Source organism: Sorex araneus, chromosome X (assembly GCF_027595985.1).
Source record: "Sorex araneus isolate mSorAra2 chromosome X, mSorAra2.pri, whole genome shotgun sequence".
In the NCBI taxonomy this organism is placed as follows: domain Eukaryota; kingdom Metazoa; phylum Chordata; class Mammalia; order Eulipotyphla; family Soricidae; genus Sorex; species Sorex araneus.
In genome coordinates this window covers 118,535,534-118,556,162 of record NC_073313.1, presented here as the reverse complement: position 1 = coordinate 118,556,162, position 20,629 = coordinate 118,535,534, and the positions used below count along the sequence as shown (strand labels likewise).

Sequence of the window (20,629 nt, the reverse complement as noted above, 5' to 3'; positions counted from 1 at the left end):
TTCAAAACAAATTATGACCAACTTTTCAGAACACATCACATTAATATTACAATTCACATGTGCCTCACTACATCTCTCTCTTGCTCACACAAGAGTTTGATTTCTTAGTGCAAGGCTATGACTTTGAGAGATTTTCTAGTGAAATGTATTACAACCAATCAGAACAAGAACAAAACAGGTGCTCCCAAATATAACAGGTGCCAACAGCCATCCATTATATCCAGTTTCCAACAAAACCATAGTGAAGTGATTTGGCTAATTCTTTCTCTAAGTTTTGTACAGAGTTTTGTTAGATTAAACACTGAGACCACAGAACACGGTTCTAATGACCAGTTTTTACAGAGATTTTCTATATCAATCACATTGTTATTACAATACAGATGAACTAATTTTTTTCTAAAGGTCTAGAGGAAAAAACCCTAAAGGGAAATCAAGCATATAGAGGTAGTTGAAAAGCAATTGTGAGGGTGGGGGCTGGGGAGGGATGTGGGGAGACACTGGGGAAGCACAATCTTAATTAATCTTTCAATTTATTACTGTTCAAGACTGAAATGACTACTTATTAAGCAAATGGAGTAACAGACAAACACATTTGCCACTGTTTAAAAGATTCACTTGATACTTTAATCCTGGCATTTCTAAGTATTTCATAAAATGATGAAACTAGTTTATCTAAGATAAGCCTATGAAACCACAATGACCTATTTGCTCTTGAATCTCATTTACTCTTGCTGCTCTGACAATTGATTAATGTCAAGCAACCTTTTAAACAATGCCTAAGCTACAGTGTAGTTTTGTAAACGTCTATTAATCATACTTAATGAGATGGATTTTCAAATTTTAAAGAACCACAGAATCATAAAGAAAAGGATTTAATATGAGACTAAGTACAGAAATTACAGGCACTTCTCTTCCAAAGTTAACTAACCATCTTTGAAAAGATCCATTCTAGTGAAAGAATCTTCCTTTCACCGCTGGGTATACATAACCCAGATAGTTAAAAAGTGAGCCATGAGCACCCTCATTCTAAATGGCTCCTTTTCCCTCTTTCCCCCTTCAGCAAGGGCCATGAAGGGCAGCCAGCTGCTCTTCAGCATTGCCTTTGATCATCAAATCTGTAAATCCAGTAAAGTCAAAACCTTAAACTCAGTAAAGGGTTTACAATCTATCCTGTATCCCTTATATGGGCTGTTTTCCATCTGCCTCTTTCTTAGGAATTTCTACTCGTGATTCTTCCTAGGGAAATGAAAATGGCTGTAAAGCCAGCATGTTGGGAACTCAATGACTGAGTCCCTTCAGTAAAACTCCCATCTTAGAAATGGGGTTGGTGCGGGGAACATAGTCCCCAGTGGATTCTAGTTCATCCACAGTATGCAATCTGTTGGCATTTAAAAGTTCTCCAGGCTCCATGAACGAGCTCCAGGAGCTCTACTGCCAACCCCCAGAGGGATGATCTGAGCCCAAGCAGCTCCTTATGCTGGAAGGGTCACAAAAGCAGTGACTCAACTATCCTGTGCTTCCTTAGCACTGGACTAGAATCAGTAGGTCTTCAGTAAAGGCAAAAATTTGAAATAATCAGTTCTCTGTGTCCCCAAATAAGAGGACAGTACTGTTTCTCATAGTTGTTTACAGAAAGTTCAGTTCTTACATTTTTCTGGTTATTCACTAGCAGCAGTAGTACAGTACCAAACATAAAGTCATAATGTCCACTTGATATCTACATACACACACATATATATACACACAGTTACATCTATATGTACACACAGAGAAAAAATATTACCAAAATACCAGGTAAATCACGAAACAAGAAAACTAACAAAATACAGGGAACTACGCACCCAGGGGGAAGTCTTGCACCCATACAATTAACTTAATGTCTATTCTCTCTACTCACATAATCAAGCTTTGTAACAAAATCAGCTCACAAGAGTGAAATGGACATGACCAGTTGATTGCCCCTTTCAAGTACATCTCAGAGCAAGGCAAAGTGTGTCTTCCCTCTCACCACTACAGCAGTGAAAGCTTGTTGTCAAAGAACCTCAAAGGTGTTGCTAAGCCACTAAGAGTCAAGTTCTCAATAAATTTGTCTGGGGACTAATTCAATGATGGTTGGAGGGGCTGCTAAGAATGGGAGATGTGTGCTAATCTGTATTGCAAACCATGATGCCCAATGTAGAGAGAGAATAAGAAAGAAGGTGTCTGCCACAGAGGCAGGGGGTGGGATGGGATGGGGGTGGTGGGAGGAATACTGGGGTCATTGGTGGTAGAAAATGCACACTGGTGGAGGAATGGGTGTTCGATCATTGTATGACTGAGACTCAATCATGAAAACTTTGTAAGTTTGGTGATTCAATTAAAAATAATAATAAATAAATTTGGCTGGGGGATTTAGGGGTGGAGTGGTAAGAGCTGCATTAAAAAACACTACAAACTAACCTTAAAAGTCAGACAATTAAATCTGTTCTCCTGGCATGGTCAAGATTCCCAATGCATGGTAGAGCTCAAGGAGTGACAATCTAGTTATTTTAATGGAGCTAGAACTTAAGATACTCTACAGAAACTAGAACTTAAGGCTTCTATTATACCAAGAAGTCTAGTTTTCCAAACATGAAATTTTAGCCCTGTTAAAACAGGAAAATTTGCTGGCACAGACTTCTCCCTTACCTTCGAACCTCAGTTGTTTTCTTGTGCCCTTGCCTGCCTAAAGAGACTTGTCCTTAAAGTAATTACCTGTACATCTTTAAGTTATCTGCAAGTCAGTGGCATGTATGCCTCTGAACATATTTAAAAGGGGTTGAAAACAGATATTTTGTGTAAAGGCAGTGTTTTAGGCAAATGTAAGCCCCTTGTAATATTCCAGAACTTGAAGTAATCTTATAATAGCTATCATTTTCCCTACCTCCTGTAGAGTAGGCACTGTGCTAAGTTATTTACATATATCAATGGTCTTAGCCATAACTATTATCACTACTATTTGTTAGACAGGGGAAATAGGACTCAGTGAAATGAAATCACTCACCAAAAGGTGAACACATCTTGCAAGAAGTACATATGTCCTTTCTCTCTGTTGCATTTATGCTAAATACTAAGAAAACACTCATGTCATAACTATGCCATGGATCACATAACAGGGTACCAGGTGGGAATAAAGACCCTTGATTCCCTGCTCTCCGAACCGTGCATGTCTATATTTTCATTCTTCACTGTTTGGCTCTAGACATCAAAACCAGTAACAGACAACACAGTGTTCGCTAAGAAATTATAGAAAAGATCATTTGGTTTCTGCTTACATAACTCTCTTCTATGTTGTCCAGAACTTCTCATTCTCTTCTATTTATGGCCATGGATGATGGTACAAGACGCCAGACTGATCACTGTGGGCATTAACCTCTCACCTTAACAGAGTGGATGACAGCTAGGGTGGAATGTGGTGCAGCTGTCTAGTAAGGGGGATCATTTGCACAAAGGTACAAATGGCATGCTAGTCACTCTATTACTATAACACTCCCATATGCACAGTATTTTCCAAGTTTCTCCTGGTATTGAAGGCTAAAAGTAGCACAAGGCAAGCTAAATATTTAGCCACTCTTCTTCCCCAACATGGAAATCTTTGACAAAAAGCAACTAGTGGAAAAGGCAGTGTTTAGTCCCTTGATAAAGACTAAAAATCCAAAAGCTATATACATAATATACATATATACACATCAATATACAGTTTGGAGTATCTTTTAAAGGATTCTAGATGGACCAACTTCTTTCCACTTTATATAACAACTGTTTATCAACTGTTTTCACAAATGCTAGCCAAATCTTGAAGCTTTCTGATCCCAGAAAAAGGTGCGTGTGGAGACTAGTTTGGCAAAGCTGTGATGTACCAAACTGAAAGCCATTCCCCTTGAAGGGTTAAATATTACCTTGCCAAAGAATCCCATTTCTAACTGGAGAAAAATTATATACAGTAATGGACTGTGAAAAGGAGTGCTGATAGCTATTGTAACAGAATACACTCCTCTTATTCATCTCTTTATTCCAGAAAAATAATTCCTTCAGTCTTGCTATATCTAACACATAGGAAATATATTATTTAACTTGTGTCTAGCCTATGTCTTAAGCTATGCCAAATTCTTTAACTATTTTTCCATTATCAAATGGAATCTATAAAGAGATTATTTTAGTTTTATTCTAAAAACTTTTAAAAACAACTACATAGATATATTACATACACACATAAAACTGTTTCAAGAACTAGAAAAAATGTAAGTAAAAATATTTCAAGCACAGATTTCACATTTGGCATATTACTTCCCCTAGGTACATTGTAAACACACCAATAAATAAAACAATACTTTTTCATACTGTACACTTAAATAGTTATCAACATACACCTAGAAAAGGATACAGTAGCAGTAGTGTAAGAAATAAGTTATCAACATGGAAAGAAGTATGAACATTTTTATATACACAATGCTGTATAAAACTTGAACCATTGGAATGAGACTTTGAGTCAGTGAAAGAATGCAGTAAATCATTAGCATTTTCACCTCACACTTCACCCACACAGTCATTCATCTATGAAAGAAAGGAAATTAAACCAAAACCATTCGAGACTTTCAAAAATTTTTATGTCAAAATCAGATGAATTTTTTTTTCTTCTGGGCTCTTTTAACACCTCTGTTGTGTGTCTAGTTGTGCAGCACATCAAGAAGCATCTTAAGACAGAAAGTTTCAAACAGGTCCTAATTCTTTTTTTTTTAACAAGAACTGTTTTATTTGATATTATTTAGGTCCTAATTCTTTAGAAATTTCTATGCAAGTTCACTCTAGGATCAATGGCAGGTAATTGCCTCTCTGTTTGAGACTTCCTTCTGTTAAGATGTTATTGCCATTCGATATATATATACAAGACAATGCCCCCCCTAGGGCAGTTGAAGAGAGTAAACATTCCTCTTCAGCCATCTACATTTCTCACTGGTTTCCAACGAAGGCTAAGACCCGTTGAATTCCATTCAATCTATCTTTAAGGGATCTCATGGCCAGGAACGGGAGCTGAGCTCGGTTTTCCAGTGGGAGAACCGCTAAGATCCACCAGCACCACGCTGGGCCATTAGGTTGTGCCTGAAACAGAAAGGCACAGTGGGTTCACCCCTAGAAGCACTACCTGTCTGCACTTTTCCAAAGAGAAAACCATCTCCAGTGGAGTTGCTGCTTTTATGTGTGGCAGTGCCTGCTAACTGCTTCCAAACTGATTTACTCTTTATCTTAACTGAGAATATCACCACCCAGAAAAAAAGACTGCATTTCTTGATCTCTCTTGCAGTGAAATAAGGTCACAAGATAAAATTCCTATGAGTAGCATATTTAGGAAAGTGATCATGTCCAGGACATGCTCTGGTGAAGTTAACATGGGCCCCCTGTCTCCCATTTTCTTTACCTTTCCTCTGACTAAAACGTTCAGAAGGTGATGACCTTCAATCACAATCTGAGGGCAAATTTCTAAGGATGACAGAGACTTGGGAGGAAGGATTTTGGATCGCTGAATGATCTCTTGGTACAAAGTTGTATAAGCTAAAGTTAGTTCTGGGGATGGTTGAAGCAAACATGCCAACATCATAGCTGATAAAATATACCTTCTATCCAGTGTCATTTGATAAGCTGTACTAGCCACTACAATTCACATAAGCCCTGAGGATTTGCATGTTTCTGAACTCCCTCCATTACCCAGTGCAGATGAAAGCATGCATATGCCTTGTCACTCCACAGGGCCATGGCTCACTTCTCCCTGGAATTAACACCTAAGATCAGTGGCCCCAAAGTACAACAATCCCACCTGGCAAAAACAAACTCTCTAGTGAGAAAAGCCATTCACTAGAGAGGACTCCCAGGGTTCCTTTTAATAAAGAGTTTTCCTATCCCACATAAATTCTTCAACAACATTCAGTTGGCCAGCAATTTCTCAGATACATGTTTTAGGCATTGGTATTGTTTCTTACCAAGGCCCAAAATAAGATTTCTGCCTATGATTTTCAGAATGTCATTGGTTTTCAAACCGCAAAGCAGCATGTTCTGGTCAAACCACCACCATGTGGGATTAATGGCCTCCCAAATTGGTTTTCCTGATTCTCCCCAACACAGCTTCAACCACCCACTTTACTTCTCAGTGTCTCTAGTTTCCTTTAAATTCCTTTTTGTCCTTCACTGTGTTCTGTAACTTTCTATGCCTCTTGGTCTCAATTCTAAATGTTAAGTGGACTAATTCAGATTTTTCTTTTCCCGGTTTGCTAACAGATATTAAGGCTATGCTAGCACTGAGAGGGTACAGGGTGGTGGTGGGAAGGGGAGGGGCGTTTCCATCTCTTCCACCTCTTTACTAGGTTAAGAGAATTCTTATTAATGGGATCATTGAGCAGAAGAATTGACTAGATAAAACTAGATGAAATTTTGTTGGGGGAATTTTTTTCCTGCTGCTTCTATCAAATGACATGATAGCTTTGCCCTAGTAAAAATGGAAAAAATACCAATATTCCACCGTTTTGTTTCACTGCGTTCTTATGAATTACTAGATGACATCTGTGTTTTCTCTCGTGGATGGTGCTGTTATCATTAAGCACTAAGCCTGTTCATGAGCTTGTGCACAGCTCTGTTGGAGTTCTGAGTAACAGTGAGCCAGAGCCAGGATCCACGTTAGCTGGGAAACACTAGCCTTTTCCCTCCAAAACTCATGTCTCCTTTGCCTGGCCAGTGCAGAAGGGAAGGTGTGGAGGCACCCCCAACATGTGGCCTAGTGAAAGCATGAGATTTCAGTCCATTACGGAACAGACTTTGTTTAAATCTTAGAATCAAGAGGAGACCCCCTCATACACTTACCTTATTTCAGAGATCAGAGAAATGTTGAAAAGGGGGAGGCGACTCTCCCAGGGTCCCAGGCTAGGGAGGGAAGCAGGGCCAGTCTTTGGACAGGGAAGGTAATATAAACATTAATACCTTTCTATTGTCACAGAATTGGAGAATGGCAGTAAAGAATCAAAGGTGTCTTTGAGGTTTGATGTATTAAAGCCAGAAGGTAGAAAAAGTTGACAGTATGTACCTAGTGAGTGGATTATGGACAGCCTCTGATTGAGAGGCTATTCCCTGATTCACACTGGGCCAGTAAACTTGGGGAATGTTAATTATCTAATCTCTCCCATGGACCATCACCAACCCGCAGGAAACAAACAGATCCAATAAAACCTAAGGTGGCGTTTTCTTTATAACTTAACCCAAGGAAGAGTTAAAGGTAAGATCTGTTTGAAAACAGATGATTGGATAAAGAAATTATCATACATCTACACAAAAGAATACTAAACAGTCATTAAGAAAAATGAAGTCATGAAATTTGCCTGTAAATGAATGGATATGGAGAGTATCATGCTAAGTGAAATGAGTCAGAAGAATGAGTCAAAAACATAGAATGATTGCACGTTCGTAGTATAGAAAGAAAATTTACTCTATGAGATTAATAGCCAAGGGCAAGGAAAACAGGGGTCAGAAGGACTGGTCAATAAATCTACCACAATTTCATGGGGGGAGGAGGGCAGGTAAGACAGAGAAGGTACCAATATCACAATAATAGTTGGAAATGATCACGCTGAATAAGAACTGAGTATTGAAAGTAGACAAAGTGATATACATGATAACCTTTCAGTATCTGTATTGTAAACCACAATGCCCAATAGGAGAGAGAGAAAAAGAGAGAGGGAGAAAGAGGGAGGTAGTGGAAGAGAGAGACAGAGAGAGAGGGAGGGGGAGGGAGGGAAGGAGAGTGTGTGTGTGTGAGAGAGAGAGAGAGAGAAAGAGAGAGAGAGAAAGAGAGAAAGAAAAGTACCTTCCATAGAATCAGGCTAGGAAGGGGAGATGGGGGTGGTGGGAGGCAAACTTGGGACATTGGTGCTAGAAAATGTACACTGGTGGAGGTATGGGTGTCGGAACACTGTATGACTGAAACCCAATCATGAACAACTTTGTAATGGGTTATCTTATGGTGATTCAATAAAAAAAATTTAAAAGAATAAAATGTGACATATAATTAATGTATAAAAAAAACTGGAGTCTGTTTCCTCAGGACCTTCTCACCCCTGAAAGGACAATGACAAGGGTCTCAACTTACAAGGTTGGAAAAGAACCCCATGGGGATGGGGAATAAAAAAAAAGACCTCACAATTCCAACAGGATTACAAATGGAAATCCTGTGAGGTAGCATGCCCTATCTCCTATCTCCTACAGCAATAGGGGAGGGACCAATGAGCCATTTAGAAGTAGCAACCTTTTGTTCTTTGTTCCCAGAACACCCTTTTATTAAGCCTGATCATTACATGAATCTTGATCCATGCACCTGACCGTGGAGTGGATCTGAACTCCCATGGAATGTTCTTATATTGATGATGTCTCTGTCCCCATTCTACTACTTTGACTTAGCTTTCAAAACCTGTCTTGGACTTAAGTTTCTTTTTTTTTTTTTTTTTGCTTTTTGGGTCACATCCGGCGTTGCACAGGGGTTACTCCTGACTCATACACTCAGGAATTACTATTGGCAGTGCTCGGGGGACCCTATGGGATGCTGGGAATCGAACCCAGCTAGGCCATGTGCAAGACAAACACCCTACCCGTTGTGCTATCGCTCCAGCCTTGGACTTAAGTTTCTACTGCTTGACTAACTCCTATTCTGACTTCTTGGTGTCCTTGTGGTTTTATGCATGATACCTTGCCAAAGACCACCAAATTGGGTTTGGCTTCTTCTCTATCCTTGAATTTTGGGTGGCAAATATGCACCCATATCATCACAATCCCTAATCTGATTCCAAAGAGACAGATTTATATACCTTGATATCAGCATCTTTCTTTGGCATTGGACCAAAGTGACTGAGTATCCGCATCTTCAGAGATGCTCTGAGTGAATGAAACCATGATGATGCTTGTTCATAGACACAGTTGTGTAAACCCATGAGCTCAGCATAATCCTCTTCTTTAATCTGAAAGTATCAATGTGGAAGTGAAGCATTCAGAATTTCTACTTCATTCACAGAGTTGCTTTTGACACTTGACTTTCGTTGAGCAACCCCATCCCAGCTTTCTAGAAAAAAGGTCACCCATATCACTTTCTATTGTGTCGCCTATAAACAGCTACACCTCAGCTAAATGACAGAACTGTGTGTAAATACAGCTGAGGGAAAAGGAAACACATATGGAAAATCATAGACTCAAATTAGCTGTAGTGGAGGCATGCTATTAAGTGATGGTAGGCTGGTTTATGTATTTCTAATTTCTATTGTTTACATCTGTTTTACTTTACTCACATGGTAGAAAATATGAATGTCTCCATGTTTGAGTCTGCCTTTCAAGTCAAATACGTGTATTTGTGGTACAAATGTTCATTAATCTTGTTCCTTGTAGTGATTATAAATATAGATGTATATGGGATTATATACCTCTTCTTAGACCAATTAGTCCACAAAACCAAGGCACCTGGCTTATGGGATGATGAACTGTTGGGAAGCACTTTTCTGCAGGTTACATATTGTAAATTATAAATTTGTGTGAGTCCTCAGTGACCAAAAAATAAAAAATAAAACATTTATGTGTGGATCAAACTCCAGATCTGGCTTTGGTCTTTCAGAGTTAACTCTGAAGCTAAATGAGCCCCAGAATTGTTTGGCCATGGAGTTTCTTATGCATAAACAGAACCCTGCAATTGAGTTGGTGAGCCAGGAAAAATGGTCACTCTCTAGCCACTCTACAACCTAAAAGTTTCTATAGTTTACAATGCCGACAAACCAGCAGCCTTCAATGTTGCTGCAGCGAAGGCCCTCAAAAATGTCAATATATCCTTTGGCAACCATTTTTATAAGCCAAGCTGCAGATGAGCTGGTTTGGAATTTTTTTGGCATTGCCGCCCTCACCTTATGATCTTCAATGTATTCGATGTCAGCTATGTTGTAGCCATCTCGCAGGCTCTGTTGGAGGACTTTGAAGCGTCGCCTCCCTACGCTCTCAACCATTGAGCAGCCATCAGCAAAGAACTGAACGTATTTGATCTCCAACATGCAGCCATATTCAGCAAAATTTCTGTTTTTTGAAATAGAGTCAAGAAGGAATTTTTAATGAATTCTTTTTGGGTTCTGTCTCCCAAGTCATTTCTAGAACTCTGTGCTGTGCCTCAAGGAACATCTACCTATCCTAGAGTGTACAGTTGCAAGTATACAACAGGCAAAGCCTGTGCAGGAAAAAAATCCTCATGTATTAGTATTACTGATATCATTTACCAAGCATATACTATGTGCAAAGTGCCATGCTTGGTGCCTTATGTACACTTGCCTATCCTCCCAACAAATCAACCAAGGTAGGCACAGTTATCATACCACTTTTCAGATACAGAAAGTTTAATAAATTTTCTGCAAGGCTGGAACTAGAATCTGAACCCAGAATCTGAATCTAGGGTCCACATGCTTATTTAAAAAAGTTAGACACTATCCAGCAAGTAAATACTAAACCCAGCATTCCTTTAAATAAGAAGTCTCTTGCATGCCTAAACTTGTAATTACCCAAAATTGTCCCTGACACCACTTAACCATATTAACATTTATAAATAACATTGACCTCACAATTTATTAACCATTGTTATTGTAGGTCAATGATATTTTTCCTTCCTTCCCCATAACCAATCAGGGTGACCCTGGTGGACCCTAACACTGCTGGACCAGTAGCACGGTATTGCAGGACTGTCTGGTCCAGTTGACTGAGTATGACCAGGAGTGACTCCGAAGTAAACAATAATTAAATAGATAGATAAGTAGGCAGAAACGCCCATGGTAAAGTTGGAATCAGAGGATCACTAATGATCTATTTTAAGGCTCATGACGGCAAACTGCTACATTTCATTATCTAGTCACCCCTGACTCTTGGGAGCCACTTCAAACATAACCCCTTTTAACCCATCTCCCTTAACTTGCATAGATTTTCATTTACCCCTTCAATTGATCGCCAAGGCACATGCCAAACTGCATTGTGCCTGTCTCAATGCATCTCCGAATCATCAGGCGGTAACAAGGATCAAAGACATGTAGTGGGCATGGCACGGAGGGATAAGCCATAGTACACACGAAAATAGGCACGTTCTTATTTAAACTGTTGGGAAGAGAAAATAACATGAGACTTAAAGCAATGGAGAACATAGAAAGACGGGTCAAACTCCATGTCTTTCCCAAGTGGAAAGCAGGGAAACATCAAAAATAATGAAATGCAACTGAAGTCCAGGTGCACCCAGGCTGAGTCCTCTGATCTAGTACAGAGGTTAGTCTAATGAAACCTTTCTCCACCAGTGGCCCAAAGGCCCTTTGTAGGCCTCCAGGATAGTTCAGAGGTGTCACAGGTGAAAATTGCATCAACAGAGTTTAGGTCGCATGAGGCTAAGAGGCCAACCAGTAGTACAGGAAGGGCCACAGAAAGGAAACAAAGTTTAGGGGAGGCTACACTGGGGGCAAAACTGAGAAACACTAGTCTAAGGCCTAAGATAAACAAAGGAATCGTTCACGTATTCTATTTTGACTAAAGAAGGTCTGGAATACTTTAATGTTTTAGGCAATAGTCTTCCTTCCTTCCTTCCTTCCTTCCTTCCTTCCTTCCTTCCTTCCTTCCTTCCTTCCTTCCTTCCTTCCTTCCTTCCCTCTCTCCCACACTTCCCGCTTCCATACCTTCTCTACACTCATACCCATCCCTTCTATCCTTTCTTCACTTCATCCACCTCTCATTCCCTCCCTTTCTTTCTTTTCTCCTTCATTCCTTTGTTCTTATTATTTTCCCTCCCTTCCTTCCTCATTCTTTCCCCACTACTTTCCTTTCTTTCTTACTTTCAACTCAAACTACTCTCTCAAGTTTCTTACTGTATAGGGATTGGTGGCCCAGCTCTCCAGAATAGTGGTGGGAAATTATCTGCATGACCCCTGTTTGCATCTCACATGGGCCAAGATTACACAGAATGTCCATACCAGGACCAGCTGGCTGAGAAGTGAAAAATGGAAAAAATAATCTACCCCAGTAATGTTCCAACCCTTTTTTACAATTGAATAACTGTGTATTTTAATTGTAGACAACGGGGACACCAAACCTTCAGAAAAAATGGTGCATTAGCTTTGGAATGAAGACCCAGGTGCACCCATGATTATTTATAACACCCAACGTGGTGAAACAAGGAAAAAATACTGTATGCGTCCATCTCCTTCTTCATCAGTACTGGTTGTTATCTTACTAGTCTAAAAGGAATATGGGAACCTATCAAAAGATAATAGACCATTGGCACATTCTTTACAATATGAATTTCATTCATTTCAGTGGATAGTCCTCTTGCAGATTCTAGTGATTTTAGTAGGGGAACTCATAATATGATATTTAAAAATATTATTTTTTATTGTAATTACATTAGTTAATACGACTGTTTTGGGGGTAGTTTTCTGCCTCATTGAAATATATGTTACAGCATTAAATGGTACTTCAAGGGGCCAGAGCGAAAATACAGAGAGTAGGGCATTTGTCTTGCACATGGCTGACAGAGTTTGATCCCTGGCAACTAATATGGTTCCCTGAGGATCGCCGGGAGAAATTTCTGAGCACAGAGCCAGGAGTAACCCCTGAGAGTTGTTGGGTATGACCCAAAAATATAAAACTACTTCAAAAGATAGCCCAAAAAGACTCAATATACAAATAAGAAACAATGATAAAGTTGTCCCAAGCATATCCAACGTAAGTCAACGAGAAAATTAGGATTTTTTTTCTCTGATTTGCCAAGAAAACAATGTGAGACATACATTCAAGCTAGAAGCTGAGTTTTGAAATGTTCTCTATTATATCTCTCTATTCTGGGATTATAACGAGACCAGCTTTGGGGAGCTGGAGAGATAGTAAAAAAAGTAGGGAACTTGGCTTGTATATGGTAGACCCAGGTTTAAACCCTGACATCCCATGTGGTCCTTCAGGCATGGGTAGGAGTAATTCCTGAGTGCAGAGTCAGGAGTAATCCATAAGCATCTCCAGGTGTGACCCCAAAATTAAAGAAAACAAGCAAAAAAATCTTATGTGTGATATTTAGTGTAACTAGAGGGAATGTAGTGTTTTAAGGAGGGATTCTCAGATCAACCTTGGCCCAAGTATAGGGAGGAGAAGTAAAGAAAGAGTGGAGGGGAGAGGGAGAAGAGACAGATGAAAAGCAACGGGGACTAGGTCAGGGGAGTCAGGTACAAAGGTGGTGTTAAGAATGTTAGCGCCACATATCCAAACCACAGAGTCAACAACACTGAAATTAAGAGACCCAAACTTTAACAACTGAACTTACAATTGTGTCTGTCAAGAGGGCAGGCGGACGATAGGGTGAAGGGTAGTAATATTGGGAGGGAACTGGAGAACATTGGTGGAGGGAAGTTGACACAGGTGGTGGGATCGATGCTGCAATATTGTATGTCTAAAACTCAACTATGAATAATTTAAAAGTCATGGTGCTATAATAAAACATAAAATTTGAAAAACATATTAGTTTTTGCCATCAGCAAGCTTACCCCTGAGGTGAGAATCCACTGGGGAGGCAGAAACAAAAGGGCAGCCAAGTAAGAGGCAGAAATGAATAACCAGCTCCTACTTTTCCCAGTCATTGAGATAGCTGTTCTTCCAGACAGGTACAGAGCTGGGAGGTCCTAGTTCATTTCCATCCCTCTTCTTTACCTCTCAACCTATCTATATGGCTGCTGACCATTTGGTGAATGATTTCTAAGCAACGATTCACTGATCTTCATAAGCCCATGAAGAATGAACTATTATCCCCAAGCTACAGATGAGGAGACAGAGGACCAGGTGGGGTAAATGACTTGCTTAGGGCCCCAGAACTGGATGTTAAGGTCAACTCTGGTGATTCTAAAGTTTTTACCTCATACATCCTTGGGTATTTAAAAAATTTTCTGACATTTGACAAGATCTCCTGATGAGACCATTCCAATTTCCTCCTGCCAGCAGAACCAAGCTGCTAATGTCACAACATGACCTGATCAAGTGCTATGGTTTACGACCCCTCAGCAATGTGCTGGCACATGTTGAACAAATGTCTCAGGGGTGGAGGGAACCCCTATTGGTGGCTTTCACTGCTTTACATGATATTGAACTCCTCTCCCTTGCCAATTTCATGCTACTGACAAACTCTCACTAAATGGGGAACTCCCATTGTGTTCAATGTGTGAACTGGGCTCTGTTAGCTGGCTGGACTGAAAGAGAAAACAGGACTCTCATATACATACTTAGAAAGCTCTTCCATTTCTTCTTCATCAATTTTCGTTCGTTCTTCTAGATCTTCTGGAAGAAATTTAGCGATTATTTCCTCCATGGTGACATTTATTTTGTATTTTCTTGATGCCAAGCACTAGGGGAGTGGGGGAGAAGGCAATTAGATAATTGGGTAGTCAGCAGAAGAACACAGAGCTCTGCTGATGTAATCACAAGACCCAAATGCCATGTATGGTGGCAATTTAGATCGATTCCCTTCAGAAGTTGATGCTATCTTAATAGATGCATTATTGATGTGTGAGTGTTTTCTAAATAACATACAATTGATGGCTTCAATACTTAATCATTAATAAGGACATTTCAACTTAAAAAATTATGTGCGTTAATGTTTTCAAAATATAATCACTTTAAAAAAGCACTGGAATTAATGCCCTTGTTGAAAAAGGGAAAAGGCCTTTCCTTTCCTTTTATTGATTACGGTGTTTACAAGCTTACTGATGCTCTAGCAAGAAAATGCTTATAGTCATTAGCAAAGAGGTTCACAAAGTAAAAAAATTTAATCATTTATATTTTTTCTGCCTACCTTTCTCAATAATACATAACTGCTGAATATTGCAATTCTGAAAATTTTGTAGGTCTTTAGTTTTATAAGTGCACTGAATATTGGGGCTTTTTGTCTATTTCTTTTTAATTTATCATCTAGGTTTCATGAAAATGATGTGATAAGCAATCCTCTAGCTTAATTGCTATTACTCTTCTCCCAAACACCCATACATCATGCATATCCAAGAATCTGTCAGTATCGGGTGTTAAACTGAATGAACCAGACAATAGGACAGAAAATATCTGCAGAAAATTGCTTGCAATGGAAATAATGCTTACAAACCCAGCAGAGGGGGCTCCTGAGTAAAAAACTGCTGGCTTTAGACAATATTTCCATTCCCAGGGAGACTGTACTTCTAGTCCAAGGTGAGCATGATTGGAATAAGATATTAATCTCTCTAGGAAATTGTGTGGGCCCCTGTGTTAATACACAGAGATAGATAATATCAGTTAGTTTCTGAGTCTTGGAACAGTCAGGATGCATTATCAGTCACCACAAACCACCTCCTGGAGAATCAGCCTGATGCCAATCTTTGGAGGAAATCAGTGGCTCAAGAGGTGGCCAATCAAAGAAGAGAGTGCCTCCTTCACTGATGTTAAAGCTAAAAAATAAGAAAAGCACGTACTAAAATGTTAACAATGACTTCCTACAGGTGATGAGCATATGGATAGATTTTCTTCCCCATCCACTTACATGGATATTGCAGAGGTTTGCAATACAAATTTACTATGTGATTTGGAGGGGAATTTTCAGTGGTACTCAGATTATACTGATGGTTCTGTGCTCAGGGATCATTCCTGGTGGGGCTTGGGGATCTCTGCAATGCCAGTGATTGAACTGGAGTTGACTATGTGCAAGGCACCTTAACCTCTGTACCATCTTTCTGACTGACAGTTCCTTCATTTAAATGCTGAAGGGTGGGAGTGGGAGCCATGTAATCTCTCTGAACCTAAAGAAGTGCATTTCAATCTTTTTACACCTAGGGGTTGAAACTGCAACCTCCCTAGAAATGACAGGAGTCAAGGAACATTAATGCCTGTTGTAAAGTGTGGCTCACAAGTCCTTGAAGGAGGGACAACCAGATGGAAAATGGGTCTTCTTGTGCTATAGAAAAATCCATTTGGTTCACTTGAAAAACAAAGATGGCACTTTGTGTGATTCATTTTAGAAGCCCCAGAGCCCCAGAGTAGCCAAGTATTTGCTAATGTATGGCAGTTCTGCAAGGTGGGACAAAAACAAACTGAAGTCTTGGAGTTTTTTCTGCGGGACCTATTATTGGTCTCTTCCAGTTATGAATAAATATTGCTGACAAGGAGACATTGGAGCCAGGAAGGACATACAGACTCACCTAGCATTATAGTGAGTCACTGTCACTGTCATCCTGTTGCTCATTGATTTGTTCAAGTGGGCACCAGTAACGTCTCTCATTGAGAGACTTATTGTTACTGTTTTTGGCATACCCAATACACATGGGTAGCTTGCCAGGCTCTGCCGCGTGGGCTTGATACTCTCGGTAGCTTGCCGGGCTCTCCGAGAGGGGCGGAGGAATCGAACTCAGGTCGGCCGCGTGAAAGGCGAACGCCCAACTGCTGTGCTATCACTCTAGCCCATAGTGAGTCAAGAATTATTAAAGGATTAGAGCAGAATCCATGTTTATCATTATTACATTTTATTCCAACTCAAATTAATTTTGTAAGAAGGAATTAATTTGAAAAAAGATATATTTGGAGGCAGAGAGATAGTATAGGGGTTGAGGTGCTGTCAGCTGACTCTGAATCAGGCCCCAGCACTAAATATGGCCCCCTGAGCAAAGCCTGCGGTGATCAGGAGAAAGCCCTGGCCACTATTGGGTGTGGTTACTCCCAATAAAAATCAATAAGTTAATTATTTGTTTTAAAAGAATTTTGCCGCACTTGCCTGGAAGACTTTATAGAAAGGGGAGGGGTGTGTATAAGATGAGAAAAATAGAGAAATAGTTTTAAGGGGTATTTAATGCTATCAAGATGCAGTGGTTTGGGTTTTAACTGGATATAACTTAAATACCCACTTCAAGATAAGCTAATAAAACCAACAAAGAATTACAGTTTTTTACCTGTGAAAGACTGTCTTTGCAGAGTGGACATTTTGCATTGTGATCAAGGCATCTTTCAAAGCATTTTAAGCAGAAAGTATGCCCACAAGGTGTTGTAACTGGCTCGAAGAACAATCTGAAATAAAAAGTCAAAATTTAAGAAAACTGAAATAAGGCTATAAAATAAAATACAGAAGTACTCAGCATTAAGATCTTATAGTATTATTTAGAAAATTGTATATGTGTGGGGTATGTGTTTCTTTTTAAAAAAAATCTATAATGATGCTGCACTTCAGAAGAGCATTTGCCTTTAATTTCTGAGCAGGATTTAAAACAATGCACTTATTGAGATTTAAGATGTCGCTAGATCATTTTGTAACATCAATTCTCATCAGTTTCTTCTGAAGCATTCATATTTTCCACTAGCAGTTGCAGGAAAATTTAGATGCATAACCTGAGTGCTTGAATAGAATCCATTCTAAAATATTACCCAGCCTACATATTTGCAAACACACAGATCAAACAAAAACATTTACACATTTAAAAGCATTAAGTCATATTGCAATGGAAAAATACTTGGCTTATTTGTTAATCTTAATTTCATTTTTTACCTAAACAATGTTTACTGCCTGCAGGATCTCAAAATTGTATCTATAACAAACATATGGATAAATCATTTTCTTATGAAGTAGAGAAATATAAATTGTATTACTGACAGATACATGGACACACACATGTACATGCACATATGTGTATTTGCACATATCCAACAGAATTCTATTTTAATGGCTTTGCTACCCAGAGACTGGGTATTTTCAAAGCATCTGGTGTTTTTTTTAAAAGCTATTCTGCACATTCAGAGGTTCATGGACTGACTTTTTTTCAAAGTGGGGGCTCACCTGCAGCAGGATCACTGGGTGGGGGCAGCTGAAAATGATGATGGCTCAGGAGTGGGGCTCGCACTCCCCCAGAGGACAGAAAGAAAGAATAGACACCTGACCAGCCTATTTCGATCTCACAAGAGTGTTCAGTGGAGAGGAAGAGGCTGCTAGCTGCACAGCGCCCTCGTGTGTCCAGGAGGGGCACTAGGAGACTGGAAATCAAATTGTCAAAGCTGAAAAGTGAAATTGAATCTAGGCCAGGCAGGAAGATAAGTTAGAGGGCTAGAGTGCATGTTTTGCATGCAGAAGGCCTGGGTTTGCCCCAGCATCACATATAGTTCCATGATTATTGCCAGGAGCAACTCCCAAACATGGGCCTGAAGTAGTATCTGAGCACCACAGGGTGTAGCCCCCAACCTCCAGCCCCTGCACCAAAAAAAAAAAAAATGAATCCATCAACCAAATGAAACTGAAGTCTAGAAGTGATCAAGTCACTAATCTAGGTGTATTCTATGTTGTGAAATGAAAATCCATCCAACTTGCCCTTCCAGTTGTGCGTCCTTTTTTTTTTTTTAGAACAAATTAGTATTCTCTGTGTGTGCGTGCACACACAACACCTGGGGACCTTTTACTTTAAACTTTATTGATGCATACTTTATGTACAATAAACTGAACATTCTTAAAGTGCAACGACTTGGCTACTTCTGCCACATATGGAATTGTGAAATCATTTCCACAGTCAAGATTTAAAACATACCAATTATCTCCATGCTCTTTATAAATGGTTTACTTCCACCCTGGTAATCCTGCATACGACAATTTACTATCATCTGGATAGTTTTCATAAAAATACAGTAACTGCAACTAACCCTGCAGAGATTAAAATCTTCAGGGTAAGGAACAGGCAGCAAGATTTTTTTTAATTGAATCATTGTGAGATACACAGTTACAAAGTTGTTCATGATCAGATTTAGTCATATAATGTCTCACCACCCATCTCTCCACCAGTGTACATTTTCCACAACCAACGTCCCTAGTTCCTCTCTCTCCACTATCCTCCACAGCCTGCCTCTATGGTAGGCACTTTCCTTCTTTTTCTGCTCTTTTGGGCATTGTGGTTTGCAATACAGATACTGAGGTTATCATATTTGTTTCTTTACCCACTTTCAGCACGCAGTTCTTATGCAGTGGTCATTTCCAACTATCTTTATCAGAGGGGTCCCTTCTCTATCCCAACTGCCTTCTACCTCAGCACTTGAGGCAGGCTTCCAAACATGACGAGTTCTCCTGGCCCTTGCTTTTACTGTTCTTGAGTATTAGTCTCATATTATGTTTTTTATACACCACAAATGAAATCAATCATTCTATGTCTGTACTTCTCCTTCTGATTCATTTCATTAGTCATGATACTCTCCATGTCCATCCATTTATAAGCAAATTTCATAATTTAAATTTTCCTAACACCAACATAGTGTTTCATTGTGTAGATGTACCATAGTATCTTTATCCGGTCATCTGTTCTCAGACACTCAGGTTGTTTCCACATTCTGGCTATTGTGAATAAAGCAGCAATATTTTTTTATTTTATTTTTTTAAAAAACTCAGTGGACAGCAAGATTTTTAAAAAGTTCCTAAAGATGATTTTCATAAGCAGCCAGGGCTGAGAATCTCTGTGTAACACAAAATTACTAAACTCTCTGTAGGCAAATCTTCTGTTTTGGTTTCTAAGCCGAATTATCATGTCACCTATGGAGCTTTAAAGACAAGAAACCTGGTGAAGTCCCAATGGGCAAAGGTCAAACAGAGGGACAGAGATGATATTTTTACAAAGTCAATGAACATCTGGAATAAGAGGGTGACTTCTCATATATTTATTTATTTTTTGCTTTTTGAATGTTAAAGTCCTGTTTAAAACTAATTTATTAGAATTAATGTACTGTAGTTATTGAATTGGCCCCAAAACACAATCAATTTTTTTAAAAAAAATTAATAATGGACATCTTAAACAGAGCACTAAGGAGAAACAGTTTTGAAACCAAATCATTACTCATAAATGGCATAATATTCATAAACTTAGAAAATCTGAAAGAAAGCCAACATATAGTACAGTGGTAGAGTGCATGTCTTGCATGCATGAAACTGTGGGTTTGACCACAAAACAAAAGAAAAGCACACCAACTTCCAGCTTTTTCCAACATCCAGCTCCTGGTAAGCAAAAAGATAAATGTGGAAGGGTTGAACATAAAGGAATCTACAGTGAAAACTTTACTTCTTCCTTTCCTATCTGGATGATCTTGAAATCTTTTTTTTTTTTACTTGAAAGTATATATTATTTTATTTTATTTTATTTTATTTAATAATTTATTTATTTTTAATTAGAGAATCACCGTGAGGGTACAGTTACAGATTTATACACTTTTGTGCTTATACTTCCCTCATACAAAGTTCGGGAACCCATTCCTTCACCAGTGATCTTGAAATCTTTTACTTGCCTAACTGCCTAACTATTGGGGGAAGCACTTCCAGTACCATATTGAATAGGAGTGGGAAGGGTGGGTAATTTTGTCTTGTGCTTGATCTTAGAGGCAATGCTTTCAGTATCTGTATTACAAATCATAGTGCCTAGAGAGAGAGAGGAGAGAGAGAGAGAGAGAGAGAGAGAGAGAGAGAAGAAAAGTGCCTGCCACAAAGACAGGCTGGGGTGTGTGTGACATGAGGGAAACTGGGGGACATTGGTGGTGGGAAATTTACACTGGTAAAGTAAATGGTGTTGGAACA

The 20,629-nt window shown here is 39.3% G+C and overlaps 1 protein-coding gene across 3 annotated transcripts in view; it reads right to left on the bottom strand.

The window, feature by feature from the left end:
- Window positions 1–443: 443 nt before the first annotated feature.
- Window positions 444–20,629, bottom strand: part of LONRF3 (LON peptidase N-terminal domain and ring finger 3) — a 44,481-nt gene continuing 24,295 nt past the window's right edge. For 2 of the 3 annotated variants that reach the window (XM_055121838.1, XM_012934044.2), the window contains 6 exons: window positions 16,992–17,106; window positions 14,310–14,431; window positions 11,002–11,160; window positions 9,936–10,101; window positions 8,859–9,008; window positions 444–5,118 (listed from right to left, as the gene is read on the bottom strand). In XM_055121838.1, coding sequence (XP_054977813.1) covers window positions 4,969–5,118; window positions 8,859–9,008; window positions 9,936–10,101; window positions 11,002–11,160; window positions 14,310–14,431; window positions 16,992–17,106 — 862 coding nt within the window. In that variant the 3' untranslated portion in view covers window positions 444–4,968. The remainder of the gene's footprint in view (window positions 5,119–8,858; window positions 9,009–9,935; window positions 10,102–11,001; window positions 11,161–14,309; window positions 14,432–16,991; window positions 17,107–20,629) is intronic. The other variant, XM_055121839.1, reaches the window with a different exon arrangement.